This window comes from Cervus canadensis, chromosome 10, assembly GCF_019320065.1.
Source record: "Cervus canadensis isolate Bull #8, Minnesota chromosome 10, ASM1932006v1, whole genome shotgun sequence".
In the NCBI taxonomy this organism is placed as follows: domain Eukaryota; kingdom Metazoa; phylum Chordata; class Mammalia; order Artiodactyla; family Cervidae; genus Cervus; species Cervus canadensis.
The window spans coordinates 38,720,421-38,746,405 of NC_057395.1; the positions used below are offsets into that span (position 1 = coordinate 38,720,421).

General features: G+C 39.1%; 1 protein-coding gene across 1 annotated transcript in view; it reads right to left on the minus strand.

The window, feature by feature from the left end:
* RAB18 (RAB18, member RAS oncogene family) overlaps positions 1 to 23,055 on the minus strand; it is a 28,611-nt gene extending 5,556 nt beyond the window's left edge. Inside the window, exons 1-4 of the mRNA XM_043479337.1 lie at positions 22,852 to 23,055; positions 18,115 to 18,170; positions 5,168 to 5,229; positions 1,136 to 1,208 (exon numbers count right to left, since the gene is read on the minus strand). Coding sequence (XP_043335272.1) covers positions 1,136 to 1,208; positions 5,168 to 5,229; positions 18,115 to 18,170; positions 22,852 to 23,000 — 340 coding nt within the window. The 5' untranslated portion in view covers positions 23,001 to 23,055. The remainder of the gene's footprint in view (positions 1 to 1,135; positions 1,209 to 5,167; positions 5,230 to 18,114; positions 18,171 to 22,851) is intronic.
* Positions 23,056 to 25,985: the final 2,930 nt, after the last annotated feature.

A 25,985-nucleotide genomic window follows, 5' to 3' on the forward strand; every position in this document is an offset into this window, starting at 1 on the left:
GTGGCAAAATTTAAAAAAAAATTAAAATTTAAACATCTGTGAACCCATTAACTTATTTCTCACAAGCACCAGAGTTTGCAAACTTGAAAACATACGTAAAGTTAGAGGGTGGGCAATGAGGACCTACTGTATAGCACAGGGAACTCCGCTCAATGTTACGTGGCAGCCTTGGAGAGGAGGCAAGTTTGGGGGAGAATTGGTACATGTGTATGTATGGCCGAGCCCCTTGACCACCTGAAACTATCACAGCGTTGTTAACTGACTATACCTCAACACAAAATACAAAAGAAAGTCAGTGGGTGGAGCCCTGACTGTCTTCCTCTGTTTACATGTTCATCACTCTGCATTATATGAAATAATCTGTTAAAGTGTTTTCTAAACTTAGGAGATACTGAACCAAAACCGAGAGAGTCACTGTCAAATTAACAGAAATGAAACCAAAGCCTCACAAGTTGTGATATAAAATGAGGTCTCTCCCTACAGATGAACAGTATTCATTTTAGACAGTTTCCCAGCAATATTAAGAACAAGCACTTTTCAACAAATTATACCAAAAATCCACATTTGGTTTTTAAGTTCTGTGTGATTATAAATCAACAGCATTAAGTGCTTTGAGCTATTTTTCAAGACTAATAAAACAGATTCCACTAAGCAACCAACACTCCTTCCATTATAATCTGGCAGTAAATATCAGTAAGCTGCTAACTGAAGATAAGTTTCTGGTAATACTCTAAGACAGATAAACAACACAAGGACTGGGTCCTCACTTATGTACTCATCAACACGTGCTTTTAACCCAAATAAATAATAGAGGTGTTTTAATACAGGTAAGCAATTTTTAGGCTGTACTTTTAAAAATGCTTCTATGTATTTTCTTTCGGGAAAATGCATTAAAACCAAACCACTTCTTATTACATGGTTCTGATCTTTATTTTTCAATTGCTAGACAAAGAAAACAAAATTTGAAAAGTTTAAATATTCCCTAATATTACATAAAGTTAATATAAATTAAAGTCACATAAAAGCAGCCCTAAAGAAAAATAAAGCAGAAAGTTACTGACCTTCACAAACAGGAAAATCAGAAATTCCAGTAACACAACAACAATATATTTTAAACAGTAAAGTAAAACCTTACCTAAAATAACACCCTGTGCACCTCTATAATAGCTGGGAGTTAATGTTCTGAACCTTTCTTGACCAGCAGTATCCTAAAAGTGACAATCAATTATTATTAAACAAAACACTGGATAAATAACAGATCTTCAAAGTATTAATTTAAGAGTAGAAAGTTAACAGCATGATTAAAACATCAAGTTCATTTAAAACTTAAAATTTAAATGAGATGTGTTCTTTTACTGACAAATGCTACATAAAAATTAATAGGTAGTGCCTCATCTCTAGGAAAAAATGTAACAAAGTACAGATTTTCTACCACTTTGGACTTAAGATTTTTATCACATATGAAACCCATTTCATTGAAAGCCATGGTTCTCAACTCTGGTGGCACAATAAAATTTCCTGGGAAATGAAAAATACAGATACTGAGGTTCAACCCACAAAGATTCTGATTTAATAAGGGCATGAGAGAAGTTTTAATAAGCTTCTCAGGTGATTCTAACATAGAGTTAAAGATTGAGAACTACTGTTAAAGAGCATTACCGGGGTGTTTTATTTTAGGTAAGCAATGTTTAGGTTGTACTTTTTAAAGTATTTTCTATGTCTCTTCTTCCAGAAAAATGCAGGAAAATCAAACCACTCCTTATTATGTTTCTGACTCATACCTGGGGTAATGAATATAAAATATACACTAGCTAGGAAATGTAAATTTCATATGGAAGGGAACTTCTCTGCTCAATGACCGGTTTAACTCCAGAGCCTAGAGAAATTCTTGCCACAGGACAGTTGCTCAAATTTTGTTGGAAAAAAAAAAAAAGAAAACTAATAACAAGCCTCTTCTGGGCCTGGTTCCTTCTGTCTTCCTTCTACCTTCTGTCTTCCTTCTACCATCTTTGGACTGTGGCTTCAAGTCTACCTAAGATTATGCAAATGTGCAGTCTGCAAACTGCTGCCTCAGCCCACCACCTGTTTCATTACTTAAGCTTTTATTAAATAAAGTCTGACTGGAACACGGCCAGGCCCATTCACTTGTGTACTGCCATAAGGACTGCTGTATGGTCCACCTTGGGGCTGGACTAAACATTTACTATCTGGCCTTCAAAGAAAAAGTCTGCAGTCTGCTAATGTAAAATGACCTGAAGAAAAATAAAGACATACCTCAAACATCAACAACTACCAGTCCTCTGAGTTTAAGTGTGAGTTTAGCTATGGGGCAAGCACAAGCTAGATAATTGCTTGCCTTCAAAACAGGAATTTGTAGTAAGGGCAAAAACATCTTTGTAAGATAAAAGAAGCAAAGTTTATTATCTGTGGTTTTATTTTCTGATGGGAGAAGAGAGAAAGGATATTAAAGACAGAAAAGGACAGAGGACAAAGCTGGAAAGGCTAAATAACAGAAACTGGGGCGCAGAAGGGCGGGAGGATGCAGAGGAAAACCAGCCGAGAGGTGGGTACCACGTAGGTCCTGAAGAACATGCCGCACCATCAGGGGAGGAGGAGCAGGATGAGGCTCAACTATTCTACTTGAGTAATCCCAGGAGGTGTATCCAACAGGGAGAGGAACTGATTTTATTTACATGAATAAAACCTCAGAAAAATGAGAGGAAACAACAGACTCATATATTTCTAACACTGACTTAGAAGGCCCTCCTATATATGACATGACACCCAAAAGCATGAAAAAAATGACTGATTCAATCACGTAAAGATGAAAACCTTGGTATGACCTAAGAACCTCTCCCCAACACCACACTCACCCCGCTTTTGCCCCCGATACTCATCCTCAACAAGATTGGAAGGTAAATCACAAACTAGGGGAAAAAAATCTGCAGCATATAACAGAGTTAGTATTACACATATGAGAACATTAATAAATACTCATCTTAAGATTTTGAAGACAAATGAGAGTGGGAAAAATGTGGCGTATGACAAAAAGCTAGTATTTTTATTGTATAAAGACTTTAATCATGAAGAAAATGAGCACAATATAAAAAAGGCAAAGCATATTAAAGAAAATTCATTAAAATATAATCATATAATATGAAAAATCTCACTAATCAAAAGAAATGCACATATAAGTGAAAAACTATTACTGAGAGGCAAAAGTGAGAGAGATTTACAGTATATAGTACAGAAGACCTGCTTCCTAAATCTTCACCTTCTTTCAGCCAATAATTCACTTTCTAAGTATACATCGTAAAGTAACTGGACAAGTGCACAGAGATGTAAAAATCAGGAGGTTCACCAAGGCACTGATGGTCTTTGTGAAAAACTATTAACACTGTAACTATCTTTCACTGAGGGTTGACTAAATTGTAGTCATAAGATGGATACAAATGGTCATTTAAACTGATGGACTTCTGTATTGACACAGAACAATGTATACAATGTATGTGCGGGGCAGCGGTGGGGGTGGGGGGGTGGGAAGGACAAGCAGGTGAAAGGATTCAGATACAATCCTTTCTTTTGGAAAATTGCACATGAACACAGGTGTGACAATGTGCATGCGTCTAACATATTTTATAGAATGTTCACTAGAATACCCAACACTGGCTAAAGATGAACTTTCTTCTCTATTAATTTCCTTTGATTATCCTTTTTTATCAATAGAATGAGATTATATTATCCTCACAATCAGGAGAAGCCTCTCTTATTTACAAAATAGGTATGAGCTTATGATAAAGATGTCACTTCAATAATACTTGCCAGCTAGGGTTTTTATTGAGCAGAAACTAGAAAGTAAATCAAAAACAAATAAAAACCTCCTGTATGAAAGTAAGATCTCACAGCAACCATCAAACCTCAGATCCCACTCTAAACTGTCTATTTCTCAAAGCAGGAGCAAGGGCAGAAGAGGTAATAAACCAACCAAGAAAAACATGGAAAATCAGGTTCCACTTCAGGACAGAAAGAAGGCAGCATTCTTCAACATATATTTTACTATGGTCTAGTCCAACACTTTCCATATTATTTTGTTAGACATTACTGTACTGATTGATAGTAAGTATTTATTTGGGGGAATAGTCAAACAGGCCACAATCATGTAAAATATCATATCTTAGAAAGAAATTAATGGGAAAAAAAAAGCCATAAGACACACAGTCATTTGGAATAAAATGTGTGTTAGAAATAGTGTGCCATTCAGAGAATGCCATTAACATGAATGACATCATACGATGTATGAACACTTGTTGGTTCAATCTGTAACTGACACCCAGCCAGCATTTACTCTTTAACCACCATGATGAAGTATGACTCAACCTGACTGCAGACCAGTTCTAATGTGATTATTATGTTATAAAAATATACTGAGATATTTAACTATAGCAGATGTGGGGATTTGATGAGTATATTTTTATACATTTTATATGTAACACATTTACTATATAAGCAATCACATCTAGATGGAGAGACAGGAAGGCAGGAGAGAAGAAGGAGCCGACAGATACAGACTGAGCGTCTGGGGGGTTCTGACAGCAAGTGCTGCCTTACTCAGCACTGCCAGGGAGAGGTCGACTTAGCTGAGAATGTAGACCAGAACAGCTGGGTTCACAGGCAAATGAAAAGAAGCCAGTAAGTAAACACTGGGCATCAGTATTTAAAAAATCCAAAGTTGGCAAACTCAAGTGTTATGGGTATTTACACTAACAAACATGAAAAATCCTGTTTTCTAAGTATTATTTCATTCCCTTCTCCCCAACAACTGCCTTCAGCACTAGTTCAGTGTAACTTGTCTTTTTTAAAACTTCAAAGAAACACATTCAATAACAATGATTCTCTGTGGCAGATGACTTTTTTTTTAAATACTGCTTTCAAATATTCTGAAGAGACTACATATTTTAAAAATCTGAGCAGGTGAAACAGGTCTCTGCCTAATTACAGAATTATAAAACGTAACTACTTATTGTCTATCCAGTAATCAGCATCAAATGTCCCAAGTTATTTAATACAAATTGCTCATTCCCCTGTAGGACACTACACACATCAATCTTTGTGTCTTCAAAAAGTACAAGTTCAATATTTATACAAAATACATTTTAAAAATTCTTACCCATATTGCAAGTTTTGCCTTATTTCCGTCCACTGAAATTGTTTTCACCTTAAAATCAACACCTTGAAAAAATGAAACATTTTATAAGAATTCCAATAAACTTTAAAAATCAATTATCAAGAAAACCAAGAAAGAAAAAAGCCACTAACGCCCAAATTTACATCCAAATTCTTAGTTATGGATGTGAAGATGAAAGGAAAAGTGTCACTAAAGTTTAGCAGCTTAGGATTTAATCAGAGAAATGAAAACCAAATGCTTGTAGAATTCATTCATCCACCAGTACTTCTTGAAAAACACTTAAAAAAAAAAAAAAGAAAGAAATTCAGTGTAAGATGGTGACTGCGCATTAAAAGTCAAGAGCTAGAATTCACAGTGCTAATGGGTGGATGAGGGCACTTTACCAGAGGTGCTCTAAGCTATCATTAAAGAGTGTTGTCCATAGCTGGCCAACACCCTAAATCAGATTCTGACTGTGGGCAACTTGGAAGATTGGTAAAATTATAAAAGGGCCACTCTCTCCTTGCCTTATGAATTCTTTGTCTTTCTTTTTGTCCTAAAAGAAAAGTATTCACTTTACGTAACTTTATCAATAATCACCTGCTACTGTATGACTGCAAAAAGAGAATTTACACACAAAAACATTTATGCCCAATCCTTTGAGAATCTTCGTAAGTGAAAGAGGAGTGCTCAAGGAGCAGTGAGAATCTATAAGCACTGATTTATGTAAAGAGAAGACGAATTCCGTAAGAAGCTATAAGGGTTTACTACAGCAGCCCCGCAAAACCTTTCCCTTTCCAGAAAAAGGAGTTGACACATGCCATCTGGCTTAAGTGAGCAGTGACTGCCCAGTGTCTTAACAGTATCAAAAATAATGTGCAGTCTCTCGCACTGGCCAGAGAAATCATTAACTCCAGACACTTGGAAAGAAACTTTCAAAAGATTTTAGTTTGTCACAATTAATTCAGGACAGCCAAAACTAACATGATATGTATATATACATGCTCATATACTAAACGCTTCCTAGAACACCCATCATCAATACGGAAATGTATCAGTAATTCTTGGATGACTTCTGGTAATCCATTATATACACAAATGAGGTAATAAAATGCATTTCAAAACATGCATTACACCAGGTCTTTCTGTATGCCAAGAATTTTAAAACAACAGTTTGTGGTGTTTTGGGCTAAGGTGATAAGGAAGTTGATAAAGACATGTTTAGAATGTCAGGCAACCATGAGTTAAAGGACAGTGCTGACTGCAAAAGTCCAAGGAAAGCCTAAATGTAGCTTCTTTGTAGCCAAACAAAAAAAATTTTATATGTTAAAAAATCCTGTGTCGGCTGATTCATATCAATGTATGACAAAAAAAAAAAAAAAAAAATTAAAAAAAAAAAAAAAATCCTGTGTCCACCAGGCCTACATAAATAAATATGCCACACCATCTATATTAAAAATATGGAATTTTTACATTCTACTCATATTTGCTTAAAAAAAAAAACTTGAGAAAATGCAGATGAGGAAAATGGTTTTGACTTGGTCAAGGTACTAAATGCAGGCAGTTGGTAGACATTTCATAGAGACAGTCTGTCATATATACTCTATAGTTAAATTCTCAAGGTTCTTCAGAGAAAATACAAACACTTCTTCTCCCTTGAACACCTAAGACAACAGACCCGAGGGCAGACTGGCCTTTCGGCTAGCCTCCAGCTACTCAGTCCACCCAGGAAAAAAGACTCCAAGTTCCAGCGTACCTGTGCTCTCCTCCCTTCCCCCATCCTCTTTCTCTTTTATACTTTCTTGCATATATTTCTTGGCAGTGAAATGACTGTCTGTGAATAACTGTCTCTAAGTTACTCTTCTGATAGATTTGAAAGCTACAGATAACACCCTCAGGAAACACTCCCCCCAGAGTCCCACCATCTAAGTTAGGAGACAAGCAGCCTGAAAGGGTACTTCATCAGCACCCAGGACCTTCAGTTTCCATTTATCGTCCCTTGGTTCCTCCTCGGAATCTTGCGTGCAGACACTGACCTCTTTAGCTCTTACATGCTCAATCTGCTTCTTCACCATGTCTGGATCTTCTATTTTGCAAGTGGCTATTAATTTGCCTTTATTGGTGGCAGCAGTGGGAATCTTTCTGGTAAATTTGATTTTGCCAACTTCTCACTGTATTTGATTAAACTATCTTTTCAACCTCATGTGGATGACAAACAAGCAGGTCATAAAAGAAGCACAATATTTAGAAAAAATACTCCTTCCTGTCTCTCCTCCTCTACAGCACGGAACACTTCTGTGAGCCAATATGCAGGGTTTCCCCCACAATAACCAATTCTTTGACTTCCCAGGGAAACCAGATGTGTGTCCCACAATTCAATTCAGTTCTGACACCATCTTCCTGAGGTTAAGAGGTAGACCCCACAGGGTCAAAGGGTAAAAGTGCAGCCCCACAAGACTGCCACACCCCACGTCAGACGCCAGTCTAGTCCAGGTTATTACCTGTGCTTCTGACCAACTGGCTATAAACTATAGAGGTTCCCACTTAGATTAATTTGAGACAGCAGCTCAAAGAACTTAGGAAAACAGTTTACTGACTTACTAGATTATCATTCTATCAGAAAAGGACACAACCCAGGAGCAGCCCGATGGCAGAGACGCACAGCGCACAGTGTGGGGAGCTGGCAGAGCTCGCACGCCCTCTCCACGCACGTCATCCTCAGTACCTCCACGTGTTCTCCGCCACAGAGCTCTCTGAATCCACGGGCTTTCTTATGGAGGCTTGGCTGGTTAAATCTTTTGCCTTTGATGATTAAACAAACAAAATCTCCAGCTCCTTTCCCCACCCTGGGAGTAAGGAAGGTAAACTAGAGCTAAAGTTCCAACCCTTTAATCACATGGTTGGTTCTCCTCTAGGCTTAGAGGCTTTCTAGAAGTCACATCAGTAATATAAATTCAGGTGTAGCTGAAAAAGGCCTGCTATGAAAATACAAAAAACATCCTGGCAATTCCTAGTGGTACAGAGATTAGGATTTGGTGCTTTCACTACTGGGGCCTGGGTTCACTTCCTGGTTGGGGAACTAAGATCCTATAAGCTGTGTGGTGTGGCCAAAAAAAACAAAAAAAAGGAAAGAAAGAACAGACAAACAAAAGACATCTTTAATGATTCTTATCATTTAAGAAAATCCAAGGGTATGGCAGAAACCAACACAACATTGTGAAGTAATTATTCTCCAATTAAAAATAGATTTAAATTGTAAAAAATGATAATAAAGAAGAAAATCCAGTAGTTCAGGAGTTCTGTGGCAAGAATCAAACATATATTTCTTACCATAAACTATAAAATCATAGAACTATTGCTTCAGCTTTTCTCTAATTGTTCACTTGGGCTTGCATTTTTAATACAATATTCAATTCTGTCCCTTTGCAAGTATCTTTCCTTAGGCACAGGCCTATTTTATGAAGGTTGAAGTGAAAGTGAAAGTGAAGTCACTCAGTGTGTCTGATTCTGTGACCCCATGGACTATATGTAGCCTACCAGGCTCCTCCGTCCATGGAATTTTCCAGGCAAGAATACTGGAGTGGGTTGCCATTTCCTTCTTTAAGAGATCATCCCGACCCAGAGACTGAACCCTGGTCTTCTGCATTATAGGCAGACGCTTTACCGTCTGAGCCACCAGGGAACAGATTTAACCTTTATGAAGGTTAAATTGGCTAAAATTAGGTAATATAATCAACAAAGCCTTTGAAATAAGCAATAAGTGAGACACGAAAACCAAAGGCATATTAACTGCACCATAAAGAAATGGGATGGGAATGAATGGGAAACCAGAACACAACAATGGAATCATCTGCCTTACCAAAGAAGAAAAAGCAATCAAGAGAAGCTGACTCAGAACTAGCAAAGGTGTGAAAACTAGCAAAGAAGAATATTAAAAACAATTATAAACATATACCACATGTTCATAAAGTTAAGCAGACATGAGCGAGATTAAAAAAATCCAAAACAAACATCTAGAGATGAAAATGACAACGGCTGAGATTAAAAAGAGAATACACAGGATGAGATTAACAGATTAGACAATGCAGAAAAAAACACAATTGAATACATAAGAAAATCCCATAGCTAACCCCACATCATACTCATTGATAAAGAACTGAAAGCTTTCCCTCTCAGATCAGAACAAGATAAGAATGTCTACTCTTACCACTTCTATTCTCAGGGTATTGGAAGTCCTAGCCAGAGCAATTAGGCAAGAAAAGGAAATAAAAGGTATCCAAATTGGGAAAGAAGAAGTAAAATTATCTCTGTTTACAGACCACATGTAGACAACATTTCTTATATGTAGAAAATCCTAATGACTCTATTTCATACACATACAAAAATACTGTTAGAACTACTAAGTGAATTCAGCAAAGTTATGGGCTATAAAACCAACATGCAAAAATCTATTGCATTTCTATATCCTAGTAACAACAATCCAAAAATAAAATTTTAAAAATCACTTCATTTACAATAGCATCAAAAAAATAAAATATTTTAAAATAGATGATGATGATACTACTACTCAGAAATAAATTTAACCAAGGAGCTTAAGTATTTATACACTGAAAACTCCAAAACACTGATGAAAGAAATTAAAGACACAAGTAAGTGGAAAGACATGTTGTGTTCATGAGTTGGAAGGCCTAATATTGTTAAGATAAAAATATTACCCAAAGTAATCTATAGATCCAATGCAAGCCAATAAAAATTCCAACAGCAATTTTGTAGAATGGAAAAGCTGACATTCAAATTCATACAGAATTACAAGAGGCATTAAATAACAAAACAGTACTGAAAAAAATTGAGGACTCAAACTTTACAACTTCAAAACTGACTCAAAACTACAATAACTAAAATAAACAGTACCGGCATAAAGGACATTTAAACCAATGGAATAGAGAGACCAGAAATAAACCATCACATATACAGCCAATTGACTGTAAACAAGGACACCAAGAACATTCAATGAGGAAAGGACAGTTTTTTCTACAAATGGTGCTCAGAAAATTAGATGTTCACAAACAGAAGAATGAAGCTGGACCCTTACCTTACACCATACACAATTAGCACAAAATGTATCAAAGACCTAAATGTAAAACCTAGATCTTAAAAACTCTTAGAAAACATAGGAAAAAATTTTCCATGACATAGGATTTGGTGATGATTTTTTTGGCTATCATACCAGGAACACAGGCAACAAAAGAAAAGTAGATAAACTGGATTTCATCAAAATTAAAAACTTATGTGCATCAAAGGACAACATCAAGGGGGTATGAAAAAAAAATCTCACAAGATGGGAGCGGCCACAACTGGAGAGCCTGTGCTGCAACTAGAGAAGCCAGTGCACCACACTGAGCCTGCGTCCTCCAGAGCCCGTCTCCACAACGAGAGGCCCACGCAACGCAGTGAAGATCCAGTGCAGCCAAAAATAAAAAAAAAAAGAGAGAGAGAAAAAAAATGTGAAAGCCACTTGTCTGATAAGGGATTAGTATTCTAATATGAAGAATGACTATTAACTCAACAACAGAAAACCTGATTAAAAAATGGGTAAAGGATCTGAACAGACAATCCTTCAAATAACAAACACAAACGGCCAACAAGCACATGAAAAGATGCTCAACTTCATTATCCATTAAGGAAATGCAAATTAAAACCACACTGAGACACTATCATAATGGATTAAAAACTATTATTAAAGAAAAAACAAAAAATAACAAGCATTGACAAGGACATAATTAGAATGCTTGTGCATTGCTGGTAGGAATGTAAAATGGTTCAGCCACTGTAAAAAATAGCTTGGTGGGTCCTCAGAAAGCTAAAAATAGAATTACCATATAACACAGCATTTCTACTCTTAGGTACAGACCCAAAGAACTGACAACCGGAACTCAAACAGATACTTGTACAATGTTCACAGCAGTTGTTATTCACAAAAGGCAAAAAATGGACGCAATTCAAGTGTCCATGGAGAGATGAAAGGATAAACAAAATGTGGTATGTGCATACAATGGAACACTATTAGTCATAAAATGGAATGAAATTCTGATACACACAGCTATGAAATGGAATGAAATTCTGATGTATGCTACAATACAGATGAACCTTAAACACATGATGCTAAGTGAAATAAGCCAATTACAAAAGGGCAAATATTGTATGAGTCTACAAATATTATATGAGTCCAATACAAGGTTTCTGTAGACTAGGCAAGTTCATAGAGACAGAAGGTAGAAAAAGTTACCAGGGACTGAGGGGAAATGTGGAGTGGGAGTTACTGCTTAACTGGCGGAGCTTCTACTTGAGGTGATGAAAAAGTTCCACAATAGATAGTATTGATGGCTGTAAAACAACATGAACATACTTACTGCCCCTGAACCATACACTTAAAAATGGGCAAAAAAGTAAATTGAAATGTTATGCATATTTTACCACAATAAAAAAATAGATTAACTAGAGAATCCTAAACTATGAAAGAAATTGAATCTGTGGATAAAACCTTTCCATGCGAAAACTTCAAGCCCCAAATGAATTTCACAAACATTTAAATAATAATCCATTATAAACAAACTCTTCCAGAAAACTGAAGAGGAATGAGTATTTTCTTAGTTAATCTATGAATTCTAATACTTTATACCAAAACCAGACAAAGACACTACAATTAAAGAAAACTAAAGATTAATATCCCTCATGAATATAAAGTCCTAAACAAAATTTTATAAGTAATTCAAACATGTATAAAAGAACAATACACCACAACAAAGAGATGTTATCTCAGAAATCAAAGGTTCATTCAACACTGAAAAAAAAAAATGTGGATTTTACTGTACTAAACCAAAAAAGAAACTTCATATGATCATCTCAACAAATGTGGAAAATACATTTAACAGAATGCAACACCATTCCTAATGAAAAGTCAAAGTGTTAGTCACTCAGTCGTGTCAGACTCTTAGCAACTCCATGGACTGAGGCTGCCAGGCTCCTCTGTCCATGGAATTCTCCAGGTCAAGAATACTGGAGTGGGCAGCCACTGCCTTTTCCCTGGGATCTTCCTGACCCAGGGATCAAACCTAGGTTTCCTGCATTGCAGGTGGATTCTTTACTGTCTAAGCCAACAGAGAAGCCCATTCCTAGTGAAACCTCTCAGCAAACTAGAAATAGAAGGACATTTCCTCAACCTGATAACAATGCTACCAGAAAACTACTAGAGGTCATCAGTAAATTTAGTAAAGTTGCAGGATACATACATAGAAATTGCTAGCATTCCTATATACTAACAATTAAAGATAAGAAAGACAGACTGAAGAAACAATCCTGTTTATCATCAAAACAAAAAGAAAAGAACCTAGGAATAAACCTCCCCAACAAAGGTCCGTCTAGTCAAGGCTATGGTTTTTCCAGTAGTCACGGCTGAATGTGAGAGTTGGACTATAAAGAAAGCTGAGTGCTGAAGAATTGATGCTTTTGAACTGTGGTGTTGAAGAAGACTCTGAGAGTCCCTTGGACTGCACGGAGATCCAACCAGTCCATCCTAAAGGAGATCAGTCCTGGGTGTTCATTGGAAGGACTGATGTTGAAGCTGAAACTCCAATACTTTGGCCACCTGATGTGAAGAGCTGACTCATTGGGAAAGACCCTGATGCTGGGAAAGATTGAGGGCAGGAGGACAAGGGGATGACAGAGGATGAAATGGTTGGATGGCATCACCGACTCAATGGACATGGGTTTGGTAAACTCCGGGAGCTAGTGATGGACATGGAGGCCTGGCGTGCTGCGATTCATGGGGTCGCAAAGAGTCAGAAACGACTGAGCGACTGAACTGAACTGAAACCTCCCCAAGGAGGCAAAAGCCCTGCACACAGAAAACTGTAAGAAACTGGATGAAAGAAATCAAAGGTGACACAAGTGCAGAGACATACCATGTTCGTGGACTGGAAGAATCAATGCTGTGAAAATGACTATACCACCCAAAGCAATATACCAAATCCAGAAATACATCAAACAAATGAGTAAAGACTTAACTAGGAAAGCAAGGACATTTCAGTATAAAAAGGTCTGTCAATCATAAGTCAGAGCTGAAAAGCAGATGAAAAAAAAAAACCACACACAACCTTTCCTAATAAAGCCTCTAAGTAGACAGGAAAAAAGAAACAATTTATACATGATGAACACCATTTGACATTATTCTAAATAACCAAATGTCAGAGCCATATTTATTGCTTTACTCCATTTAAAATGTTTACTCCATTTAAAATGTAAATGAAATTACATGAAATAAAATAGTTCCTTTTTTCTTTAGATTATATCACATTTCCAAGTATTTTAACAAGTTTATGTTAGGGCATTAAACAAGATGTATTAGCTTCTTTCTATTTTCATTAAGTTATCTTTCTGCTATGTAAGTCCAAACGATAAAGTAACATGTGGATAGAGATCTTATATCTGCCCTTAGAAGCCAAAATGTGAAAGTAAAGTCGCTCAGTAGTGTTGGACTCTTTGAGACCCCATGGACTGTAGCCTACCAGGCTCCTTCATCCATGGGATTTTCCAGGCAAGAATACTGGAGTAGGTTGCCATTTCCTTCTCCAGATCTTCCTGACCTAGGGATTGAACCTGGGTCTCCTGCATTGAAGGCAGACGCTTTACCGGGAAGCCAAAATGGGCATCTTTAAAAACCTAGTAAGGGGGTGATAAGAATCATTGACCTAAGTCAATCAACAACAGCCAAAATTCATCTAACTTTACTGAAATGCATCAACCCTCACAAAATGCTTTAGTATTTGTAACAATTTTAAGTCTTACAAATTAAGAAGTAGTTTGTGAACTTGTCTTAAGTAGAAAAACCAGTTCTAAATTTTCTCTTTATTTGAAAGGTTTTACTTAAAGTACTTTTTGTATTCAGAGGTTTCTTTAGGAAGGGTAAATTAAAAAAAAAAACAACGAAATACATGAAGAAAATTGTGGCTATTTACTCAGACTAGATCTAACATCCACGCTTAAATTCAACCAACTGTATCTAATGCAGCTAAGTACTTCAGATAAAGACATGATTAAGCATCATCTTATGGCTTGGCCACGGAAAAAAGAAAAATCTAATGCTTTTTTTTCCCCCAAAACATTCCCATGTAACAAAAGCCTGGTCAAAATATTCTTACAGTTTTGTCTCTGTCTGTGTTTATTTTTATGTCAGAAATGTTACCTTGGATTATATCATTAAATATTGGCTGTTTCATTATGTTTCTTCTTTAAGATGAAAACAGACTATATAACAATCTTCTGTGATTTCCATATTTTCTCACTTGAATTTAACATTCTTATTCATTTGGGTAAATTCTACCCACTTATCCATTTCTAGCTTATTGTTCTTTATCGTGTTTTCCACAGTCTCTACTGTCCCTTGTAAGCCTTCCAATTTCATCTTCAGCAATAGTTTTATTTTCTTATTTTTCTTTCCCCTCAGTCAGCTCACACTGCACTTTCTCATGTAGTCACACTCACTGTCTCTTCCCTGACCTCATACCACTGTTTGTGTTCTCACTGATAAATATTTCCATTAAGGGTCTTATATTCATGGCAAGATGTTGGGTCACTATTTTCATCTTTTTTACAGCAATATTTTTTTCTGATGAATATTCTTCACCTGTCCTTTCTTTTTTCATTCCTTTCTCCTTTTTCGATTCTTCAATGGCAGTAGTGGCCTTGAGCTGGATTCTTTTTGCCAAGTCATCACTGAAAGTGATGATGGTTTCCTGGACAAGCTGTCTACAGGAAGCTAATGCAGAAGGCCATAGTGGGATCAGTTCTGCACCAGCAAAATTTTGCTTTGATTCAGGGTTTTACGTGAGAATCAGTTAGCTATTTACTTCTCAGCATCCAGAGAAGATAGAGGGTTTTGACACTTGTCAAAGGCCTCTCCTCCTCCGCTTGTCTGTGTGACTCCCTGTTTGGTTTCACGTCCCAACTTCTCAAAATCAAACCAGAGGCAGGGAAACTCCTGCCATTGGCTTGAGAAGCCATCCTGCTTTTACAAACAAAGGCTAACATGTTCTACACCTCAAGGTGGGCCTCTCAACTTCATGAAGCATCTCCTGCTGGCTCCAAGCTCTGCAGCCATGGCATCATCCACTTTCTTCCACAGGTGGCTTGCTTTGTCTCTGATGCTTCAGGCAACCATTCCCAGTTTGTGGCTTAGTAGACTATGTAGTTTGTACTTTAGTTTTTCCCTTTTTGTTGTTAACAGCCAATTGCCAGAAAGCAGAAGAAAATGCCAACTTAACAGCATCATCTTCAAACCCAAAATCCAACAATTAACCTTAGTAGAGTATTTTATACATGATAGAAACTTGAATGTCTCACTACATTACTGAAAGATAAAGGTGTGCTTTATTTACTATTTCACTGTGAGGTATAATACTAACTTTCCACAAAATACTGTTTTTCATATGGCCATTAACAACTGAGATAATTATTTTTATTTCAAAACCTCATGTATATATTGATTATAACCTAGGGCAGAAAATTATCTGATGCCAAAATGTAAAAGATTCTTTTCAAGACCCAGGGTCGACTGGGGGAACAAATTATGAGTGTTCTCTCAGTATGCTACAATCTTAGTATTTGTTTTTAAAGCAGAAACTTTTTAGTAATAAAGACAACAAATCATCTGACAATCTGCAAGACCCCAATGACATTTGGGTTTGAAAGGAAGACAATTTATACTATGGGCTTATACTATGGGCTTCCCTGGCAGCAGTAAAAATTCTGCCTGCCAATGCAGGAAATGTGGATTCGATCCCTGGATCAGGAAGAATCTCTGGAGAAAGAATGGCAACCCACTCCAGTATTCTTTCCTGGGAAATCCCAAGCAGAGGACAGGTTATCGTCCATGGGGTCTCAGAGTCAGACATGATTTAGAGCTTAAAGAACAAATTTTTATTATATATAGGATCATTCCCTTAGTGATTAACTCTAGGCACATCTTTTTCCCTGCCAGTTACTATTCTTCTACTCTTTGCTTATCCAATACCAGGTATGTTCTGAGTAAAATCAAGCTTTACTAATAGCTCAGTTTTTAAAGAAGCAAATAATATACCAAAACCAAATTAAACAGATTTTGAACTAGTAGTGTTTTAAATGATTCCATTTTCATACATAACAGTAAATCTGTCAATGCTAATATGTCATACAAAAGCAAAGTAATGCCTGATATAAGTTATTAAGTTTAGAGGCACCATGAGATCATATTGATAGAAACGAAGAAGAGCCTTTCCTCTGTTGTTGTTTAGTCACTAAGTCCTGCCTGACTCTTTGTGACCTCATGGACTGTAGCCCGTCAGGCTTCTCTGTCTTCCACTGTCTCTCGGAGTTTGCTCAGACTCATGTCCAAAGCTCTTCCTTGCAGAATTCTAAGTAAAAAATGTAAATGGAAAGATGGAATTTGAAAAACCACAGTTCAACAACCACCAGAGTTTTGGGATGACAGCAGACAGGAAGCGACATGGTGCACTTCATCTAAGTAACCGCGTCCCATCACCACCAATGGCACCAATACACACCATGCTCTGAGAAGCACTGCTGAGGAATTCTTGCCCCAAACGCACAGCCTGAATCTAACCATGAGGACACATGGACAGCTGCAATGGAAGGATATTCTACAGAACAATTGGCCTGCATGTGCTCTTCAAAAATGCCAAGGCCATGAAGAGACAGAGAAAGAATGAAGAACTGTTCAGATTAAAAGAGACTAAGGAAAAATGACAACAAAATTCAGTGTAGGATCCTGGACTGGACTCTGGACCAGAAACAATTTTTTTCTTTGGTATATAAGATATTAGTGGGACAACTGATAAAAATCTATCTATATACAGGAGAACCGTATCCATGCTCATCAAGGAAATATACATTAAAGTACTTAAGGACACTGAATGCAATTTTCTCTCAAACAATTCAAAAACAGCAAGAATACTGTGTATGTGTATGTGGAGAGAATGCTAAAGCATATGTTATAAATGTGAACATTTTGGGTATCTGATTAAGATACTTTCCCTAATAGTAATACAAGATCAGATCTTAACTACATTCTACTCATCATATCATGAAATTTTAGAGCTGGAAGAAAAACGTATTCTCTCGTCCAAATTATTCCCAAATTACAGATAAGGACAGAGACGTTAATGACTTGCTCAACATGACAACGTTCAAGGCAGAGCCGAGATGATCACACTGCTCTGACTCAGCTCTTTGTACCACTGCAATTTCTCTCTTGTACCTTTACATTGTCATCTACTCCCTAAACATGTGCTACCAAATTATCTAGCTCTATCTTCTCATATATTCTAATAAGCTGGTGTGGTAAACCACTTTCAGGCAATCTAAACTTCAGTTTTTAAAAGGCATTTATGTGCAGTCTTTAATAACTAATATAAATAAATATGTTGCCAGAAACATGTTGGATACTATATGAAATGCTAAAAATACAAAATCAACACACTCTACTGTGAGTGACACTGCTAGGTCCATTATGACAGACACCAAGTCTGTATTATTGATCACCATAACCCACTTCTTAGGACAGTGCCTGGCATACAATAAACATTCAAATGACTGTATGCTGCTAAATAAAAGACATCCCACAGCACAAGAATGTGTATACAGATAATCATAACATCCTCAGTGTTAACAAAGAACCATAAGACAACAGCAACAGAAGTTACACTTTTGCTTGATTAGATCTACAAAGACTTTGGAGACTAAATGACTACCAAAGGTAACACTTGAAAGACAAGCAAGATTTTGACAGACATGGAAGCAGTGGGGTAGTGAGAGGATGGGTAGGGGGAGTTAGATAAAACAGCTTGAAGCCAAGAAAATATTTGGCATTTCTACTAAATTTTTAAACATGGGCTTACCTATTGTGGCTGCAAGCTCTGGATCAAAAGTATCATCTGTGAACCTCAAGAGCAGGCTAAAAGAGATGTCAAAAAGACAGATTAGTAATTCAACTTTTCTTTCTAAACATTTGATAAATCTTCCTGTTAGACACAATTTAAAAGAGCTAATGTAGTCAGCTTCCAGAAATATGGCCTCATTGCAGGTATATTGAGAGGAACTAAGTTATTGGAAAGGCAATTAAGAATCCCCAAAGCAGTTTACTAGAAAACTTATTTCCCATGCTCCATTTCCTAAGTGTGAAAAGAGGGTTTTGTTTTTTCTTATATAACTGTACTGGTATGCCCTTCTGAGAAAATGGTATTAGCAAACATGTAATGCTTTAACTGACATGGACAAAAGGGGGAAGAGGAAGTCTCTTGGAATGCAACAAATTAAATTTTTAAGAAATCTAATGCGTCATCCACTCCATATTCAGGTAAAAACAGAAAGGTGTGAAGTCGAGCATTTTGAAACAAGTAGTCTGACTATTACCTAAGTGGGAAGAAGAGATACAATAAAAAGTATGGGCTGAAGGTCACATGCTGGCCAGAGTAGGTTTCCTCTGGCAATGCTGGGTAAGGTGCATGAAATCAAGTCAGCAATATGCAGCTACCAAAGGCTGCCAAAGAAAGGAATCGCAGGAACTGCTCTATATTTTGAAAAGCTAATGCCAGCAAAAAAAAAAAAAACAAAACACTAAGAAAATCAACAGAAGACAACTGCCAAGCTTATAGTAAGGGATAATGAAGGACTACACCTAGGAAATGGTAAAGAAAGGAAGGAATGCATGAAGTGAAAGGAAAAGATAACCACAAAAGTATTCCAAGATTTTATCTTCCAGAATTATTTTATTTAATATAAGGCAGAAATGTCAGTTATTAGAAGTTCTTCAAAAATAAAACCTAAGTTTTTGTTAAAGCCCTTTAGATTCATAAAATTAATAAATCTCCCCTCACATTATCCCTAAGTAGGATGAGACCACTCTATTGACTTACTTGCATTAATATAATCAAGACAATAACTATCTTATGTCTCAGTTGCAGGGCACAAAAAAACGGATGATTATTTCTGTAGACTGTAACTATTGCTGCTAAAGATTTTTTTTTGTCCACAGGGTATACTGCAAAACATAATGGCCTCTTGGTACTTTCCAAACCCAGTGTCATTAATTCTATTTGAAGGACTAACTCTCCCTTTCCCAGTTTTGCTTTCTGGTGATCACAAAACCAGCACGACAAAAGCAAAGTAAAACAAAAGAATCAAATTGGAGATTTTTCTACTTAACATTGAACTATAACTAATTTTATTTAACTCCAACATGAATTAGGTGACAGCACTAACAAGGATCTTAAAAGACTACTCATAAAAATTTTCTTCTTTCCCCAACATTAAACTTCAAATTAGGGAAGCCAAAAAATTTGCTACTCATAATTTAAGAATAGAAAAGTTGTATATTTAAACTCATGTCACCAAAGAAAATATTACAAAAATGTAGACCCTTACTGAGCACTAGTAATAATGATACCATAACAATAACATAAATGATAAGAACAGTATGGGCTATTATTATTTATTGAACTTGGACGAGCCAGATACTGAGCCGGGGGTTTTCTTATATAACTACTAATCGTTAAAACATCACTTGTCATTAACAGTATTTTGTCAGGAAAGGCAAGGATGTAAAACAACAAATTTTAATACAGGCTCCAAGGATAAGGGAGCAGATCTTAGCCACGGGTACAATGTCAGATGAAAATGTATCCTAAATTCTATGTGTGCATTTTTCTAGGTAGGGAGTCTATTTCTCTATTAGATTTTGAAAGGAATTCACAACCTGAAAATGATTAAGCAACACTGTTCTAAAGGATGTATGGTTAAGCCTTCACTTTCAACGGTCAAGGAGCAAAATACTGAACTGTAGATGGAAGGAGTAACCCCTGCCATTTCACTTGGAGGAGACCAAATGTATAATTAATCAGTGTGATTACAACTAAGGTGCATTTCTCAGTTTACAAATGACACTGGTCAAAAAGGACAGAGATGTAAGAGACACAGAAGGGATAGCAAAGTAAATAACAGCAGGTCTCTATAATCCCTTCCAGCTCTGAAACACCTTGCTACTTCTCTACTTCACTGTGGGCTAGCCACGGAATCAAAGAATATTACACATTTAACACTAGATAGGTCTGAGAGATTTCTACTCCAACCTCACTTTTCCAACAAAGAGATGAGGCCTAGTGTCTGAGTGTCACACACAAGGTCACACAAGTGCAGCACCAGTTTCAATATTCTGATCTCCTGGCTGCTCTCACATGTTCATTAACTCTAAGTATAAAATAAACTGGAAAAATAACCCACTAGTCTGAATGAGTTAAGATCTCCTTTGTTGTGCAATGATTTCTCAAGAACACACATGATACCTCACTTGCATTAACAGAAACTATTGGTTAGAACAATCCTGTAGGATTATATTGATGTCAAATGTTTTTGTACTAACTCACCTTAAAAAGCATGCTACACGCTAAATCGCTTCGGTCATGTCCAACTCTTTGCAATCCTATGGACTGTAGCCTGCCAGGTTCCTCTGTCCATGGAATTCTTCCGGCAAGAATACTGGAGTAGGTTGCCATTTCCTACTCCAGGGGATCTTCCTGACCCAAGGATGGAACCCAAGTCTCTCATGTCTCCTGCTTTGGCAGGCAGGTTTCTTTACTGCTAGCACTACCTGGGAAGCCCCTTAAAAAGCACAGGCTTCTAAAGAGTCATTTATTCTCATTTTATCTAGGAAGATAAGCGTTCCAAGTTTTTTTCCAGAGCATATCATGTCCACCAGTAATGTATATCCAGCTGGAAAGATAAGGTAACTTTCTCCCTAAATGCAACCCTTTCTTGAAAGAGATAAAGGTGTTAAAATTTTGCAGTGAGCTTTTGAGGCGAGAAAAAGTTTGGAGCAGATAAACTCCAAATAAATTTGTTTGCCAGGAGGGAACCAAGGAAACCAATAAATCCACTTAACAAATTTTACTCCAGAGATAAGAATATCAACTTTCACTGTGACTTAGCAACTACAGAACAAAAACAACAGTAGGAGTGTTTACTTTGGGCTTCCTTGGTGGCTCAGATGATAAAGAATCTGCCTGCAATGCAGGAGACATGGGTTCAATCCCTGGGTTGGGAAGATCATCTGGAGAAGGGAACGGCTACCCACTCCAGTCTTCTGGCCTGGAGAATTCCATGGACTGTATAGTCCATGGGGTGGCAAACAGTGGGGCACGACAAAGCGAGCTTCACTCAGTCATCCATCCAATACATTTAGAATAGGCACCAACCAACCATGTTTTGGGCTGAACCACACAAACCAACATTCAACCAGTCTTGACTTCAAAATCAGCAACTTCATATGCCTTAACCTAAAGGAGGGTCACATCTCAAGAAGAAGAAAAAGGTCACATGGCCAGAGAATTCCTAAGACAATATTCACATATTACTTAACTTTTTAACCCTCACATATACTAGATAGTGATAATGAAAATGATATTATTCAGCCCTTTAAATAACACATACACACACAATCAGACTATTTTTTTTTAGCCTGCAGTGTTTCATTTCTTTATTCCTTGTTATGTACAAATTCCTCACTCCAATACACAAAGTACATCAAAAGAAGAAAATTATGAAGATATACTGTCATGCTTTAAAAGTACATAAAGCTGCAGAACACATTACAGAATAAGATTTCAAATGTTTAAATATCTTAAATAAGATCTCACGAAGTAATCTGAAAGATAAGCTTATAAGGAGGCATAGCTAAAATATGAAATTGTTTACAGCTCCTGGAATTTGGATCTTATTTAAAGATCAAAGCAGCCTGGGACACACCCTACTCATAATCGGATGACAAGGATAACTTCACCTGGAGAACTTTGCTCTAAAACCTGGATGAAACCACAGCTCTCTCCCAACACCCAGCAGGTTCCACGTCTTCCCTAACACTCAACTTTAACCACTGTCAACATTATCCCCCGCCCCATCCCCCGCAAAAACCGTCAAGAAAGAAAAGACATATACTAACGTATTTCGTTACCTCTATATGACGTGGCAGAGCAAGAAACAACAATTACACTGGATTCTCAAAAGTGGTCCATAGCTTAAGGTCCTGCATCTTAGACCAAAGTGAATTATTTAAGCAGTCAGAAGACTGATGAGTTCTTTCACAGCTGACTCATAAAAAAAAATAATAATAATAATAGTAATTGGCTACGGGGTGCACCGAAATAGGCCAGGAATGTGACCTATGGCGTCACGAAACTTCCTGTGCAGAACTTCACGTATTTAGAGAAAGCCCGACAGAAATCCCACGATGGTCAAGTCACAAGCTCTCCGCTCGCGGGGTGACAGGCAGCTCGATCCCCGGGGCCGGGAGGCCTCTTCCCTCCGCCGGACTCGGGCCCCGACCCGCCCGCCACGCCCTAGGCGCCTCTGCGGCGGCGACCCGGCCGGCCCAGCGGCGCCCTCGGAATCGCTCTTCTCCCGGTGCGACAGGAAGGGACGCGATCCAGGGAACGAGGCCGGGCAGAGGCCGCGGGGCCGCGAGCCGAGTTCGCCCCGGCCAGGCCCGCCGCCGTTTACCGTTCCCGCCGAGGCCCCAGGAAACAAGCCTCAACCGAGGAGGAAAGAGCCCGACACCGCCATCACGGCTCGCAGACCCGTCTCACCTGGACTTGCCCACGCCGCTCTCGCCGATGATGAGGATCTTCAGGGTGGTTAGCACGTCCTCGTCCATCCTGACCCTGCTCCGCACCGCGAGCAGCTGGCCGCCCCTTCCGCTTCTCAGCCCTTCCCCCCGGGGCGAGCTGCCGCGCATGCGCCCCGCCCCGCCGGGGGCCACCTTCCTTTCACACCGGGTGTTTAGCTTTTGCAGGGGCCCGGGACGCACCAGTTCCGCCTGGAGGTAGAGCTCTGCGACTGCGTAAAACCCGGAGGCCCGGGCGTCCTTCCGGGGAGTGACCGTCTTCCCTTGCGCAAGCGCAGAGGAAGAGAGCCCGGATTCGGGTTCACACTAATTCTAAGTATTTCTCCTGCCTCACGTTAACGTAACCGTCTTGTCATGGTGCTTGGAAGAGGTGTGAGTTAGGGGCGTATAGTGTTCTTTTATTTCGGTAGCTGCTCAGAACAGCTGCATTGCAGTGGGAAGTCTTGTGCGTGAAGGCATGATTATCTTAATTTTAGTTCCCAACCGCCGTGTATGCTGTGTGCTTAGTCGCTCAGTCGTGTGCGACTCTTTGCGACCCCATGGACTGTAGCCCGCCAGGATCCTCTGTCCGTGGGGATTCTCCAGGCAAGAATACTGGAGTGGGTTGCCATGGCCTCCTCCAGGGGATCTTCCCCACCTAGGGATCGAACCCAGCTCTCCCGCATTGCAGGCGGATTTTTTTTTTTTTTACCGTCTAAACCATCAGGGAAGCCCAAGAATACTGGAGTGGATAGCCTATCCCTTCTCCAGAGAATTCTTCCGACCCAGGAATCTAACCGAGGTCTCCTGCATTGCAGGCGGAGTCTTCACAGCCTGAGCCACCAAGGAAGCTCATAGTCATAGGGAGCATTTTTAAGACTTGAAGTTTGGGATGACCTATGAGCAAGCCTAGTTTGGAGGAAGGGATGGTAATTATGAAACGACTTAGAAGTGTGACGGGAGGGCGCCCTAAATCTGTGCTGTCTGCAAACGTTCCCACAGCAGCAGCAGGTTCAGAAGGGGCCAGGTCAGCAAGGGGAAAAAAATTGTCAAATTTAGACCATTGCCACTTCTGCCTCTTTTTCTGTTCCTGTCAGCATCAGGGAAGAGAAGACTTAGAAATGCTGCTTGCAGAATTCACATGCTCTGAACAGGTGGCGACATGAGCACTGTGAGTCATGGCTTGTCCAGGGCTGCTCCTGCCCGAGTGTGAGAGGCCTTTGTGGCTGCGGTTCAGGTGCTACTGGTGAGAAAGAGTCCTACAGCATTCCTCTCCCTAAACTGCACTGGCCCCTGGCTAAGCAGAGGTTCCGAACAACACCCTACCTTCCGGGTATCTCCTACCTCCATTGTGCACGGGAACTTTGGTTTGCAGTGACGGAGGAGATTGTTCCTTTGTTAGTTGTATTGATAAGGTCCTGGGGACTTGGGGGCTTCCTTGGTGGCTCAGTTGTGGAAGAATCTGCCTGCAGTGCAGAAGACTTGGGTTCGATCCCTGAGTTGGGAAGAACCCCTGGAGAGGGGAACAGCAACCCACTCCAGTATTCTGGCCTGGAGAATTCCATGGACAGAGGATCCTGGTGCCCTTCAGTCCATGGAGTCGCAAAGAGTTGGACATGACTGATCAACTAACACTTGGGGACTTGGGAGAGATGGGTGAGAGGGAGAGTCTGAGGAGTGGGTAGCTGGCTTGCTCCTTTGGCCCCTTGGGTGAAATTTCAGCCCTTAGGACGAGAGCGGTCAGGATCAAGAGCTGGAGGAGTCAGATGAGGCTTTGTTGTTTGATGTAAACAGTGCTGTTTCAAGGCCCACAGGACAGCATAGCTGAGACTGGGAAAATGGTCTTGTGTTTTAATTCTACATTTGACCCTTGTTCTTGTTCAGTCAGTCATGTCTGACTCTTTGCAACTCTGTGGACTGCAACATGCCAGGCTTCCCTGTCCTTCTTCATCTCCCGCAGTTTGCTCAAACTCATGTCCATTGAATAGTCGATGATGCTATCTAAGCATCTCATTCTTACTTGACCCTATATCTGTTACAACACACACAATATCACTTCCTACCCAGGAATTCATTCTTCGACAAAAGATGTGCTCATGTGCACTCTTGGACTTCACCCATGTTGCCACCATAGCCCACCACCCAGAAGCAGCTGGGCTGATAAGACTGGAAAGGCCTAATGCAGGCTCCATTGTAGTGTCAGCAGGGTGACGATATCCTGTGAGGTTGGGGTGCTATCCTACAGAATGCAGCCTACCAATGATGCTTCTGCTTTCCTAACAGACTCATAGTCCACGGGGAGCATCTGACTTCTCAGGTCTGGGTTACCTGTTCCTCCTATGTGGCCCCCACCATGGCCCTGCTCTCTCTGGGCTCTGGTAAGCACTATTTCCTGCCTCTTCCCCTTCAGGTCTAGAGTGGGGAAGACTTCCTACTCTGTTTATCTCTGAGTTTACCCTTTGCTGGTTGCCCTCCCTTGACAACAATGCTGTGAATAGCCCCCTTCATGATAGTGTCTTGAAGACATCTGAACTGGATTATTTCTTGCTGGGACCCTGACTGATACAGCCCGTCTCTTTACATCTTCACTGTGAACTGAACACCTAATATTAATCCCACTTTACAGTTAAAGAGACAGAGCGTCACAGGATTGAAGTGGTTTCCCTGGGTCAGAAGGCTGGGGGCTGAGAACGGAATGCAGCTGTCCTAATAGGCGCCATTACTCCTATTAGCATCGTCGCCGTGCACACTTTGGCTGAACTGGAAGAGTTTATTTCACCCATTCTTAGTGATAGGAAGGGGAGTCCTAACTCCTCTGGTTATTTTCTAGTTTCAATTTTTAACCATTAACAAGCCAGAAAGGAAGAGAATTTGACTTTGGAGAATACTGATTCAATGGATATGAGTTCTAGGCTATCCAGATTATGGTCATTTTTACCACTGACTAGAGCTTCTTAGATATTTCATGTTGATAATATTTTCCATTCAAAATGCTGTGTGAGCTGTCTGATATTTAAACATGGGGCAGAATAGATGGACCACGATTCAAGGCAGACCATAGATTTTCCTGAAGTCATACTAAATGAATAGTTAAAATTCATACTGAATAATGAGACG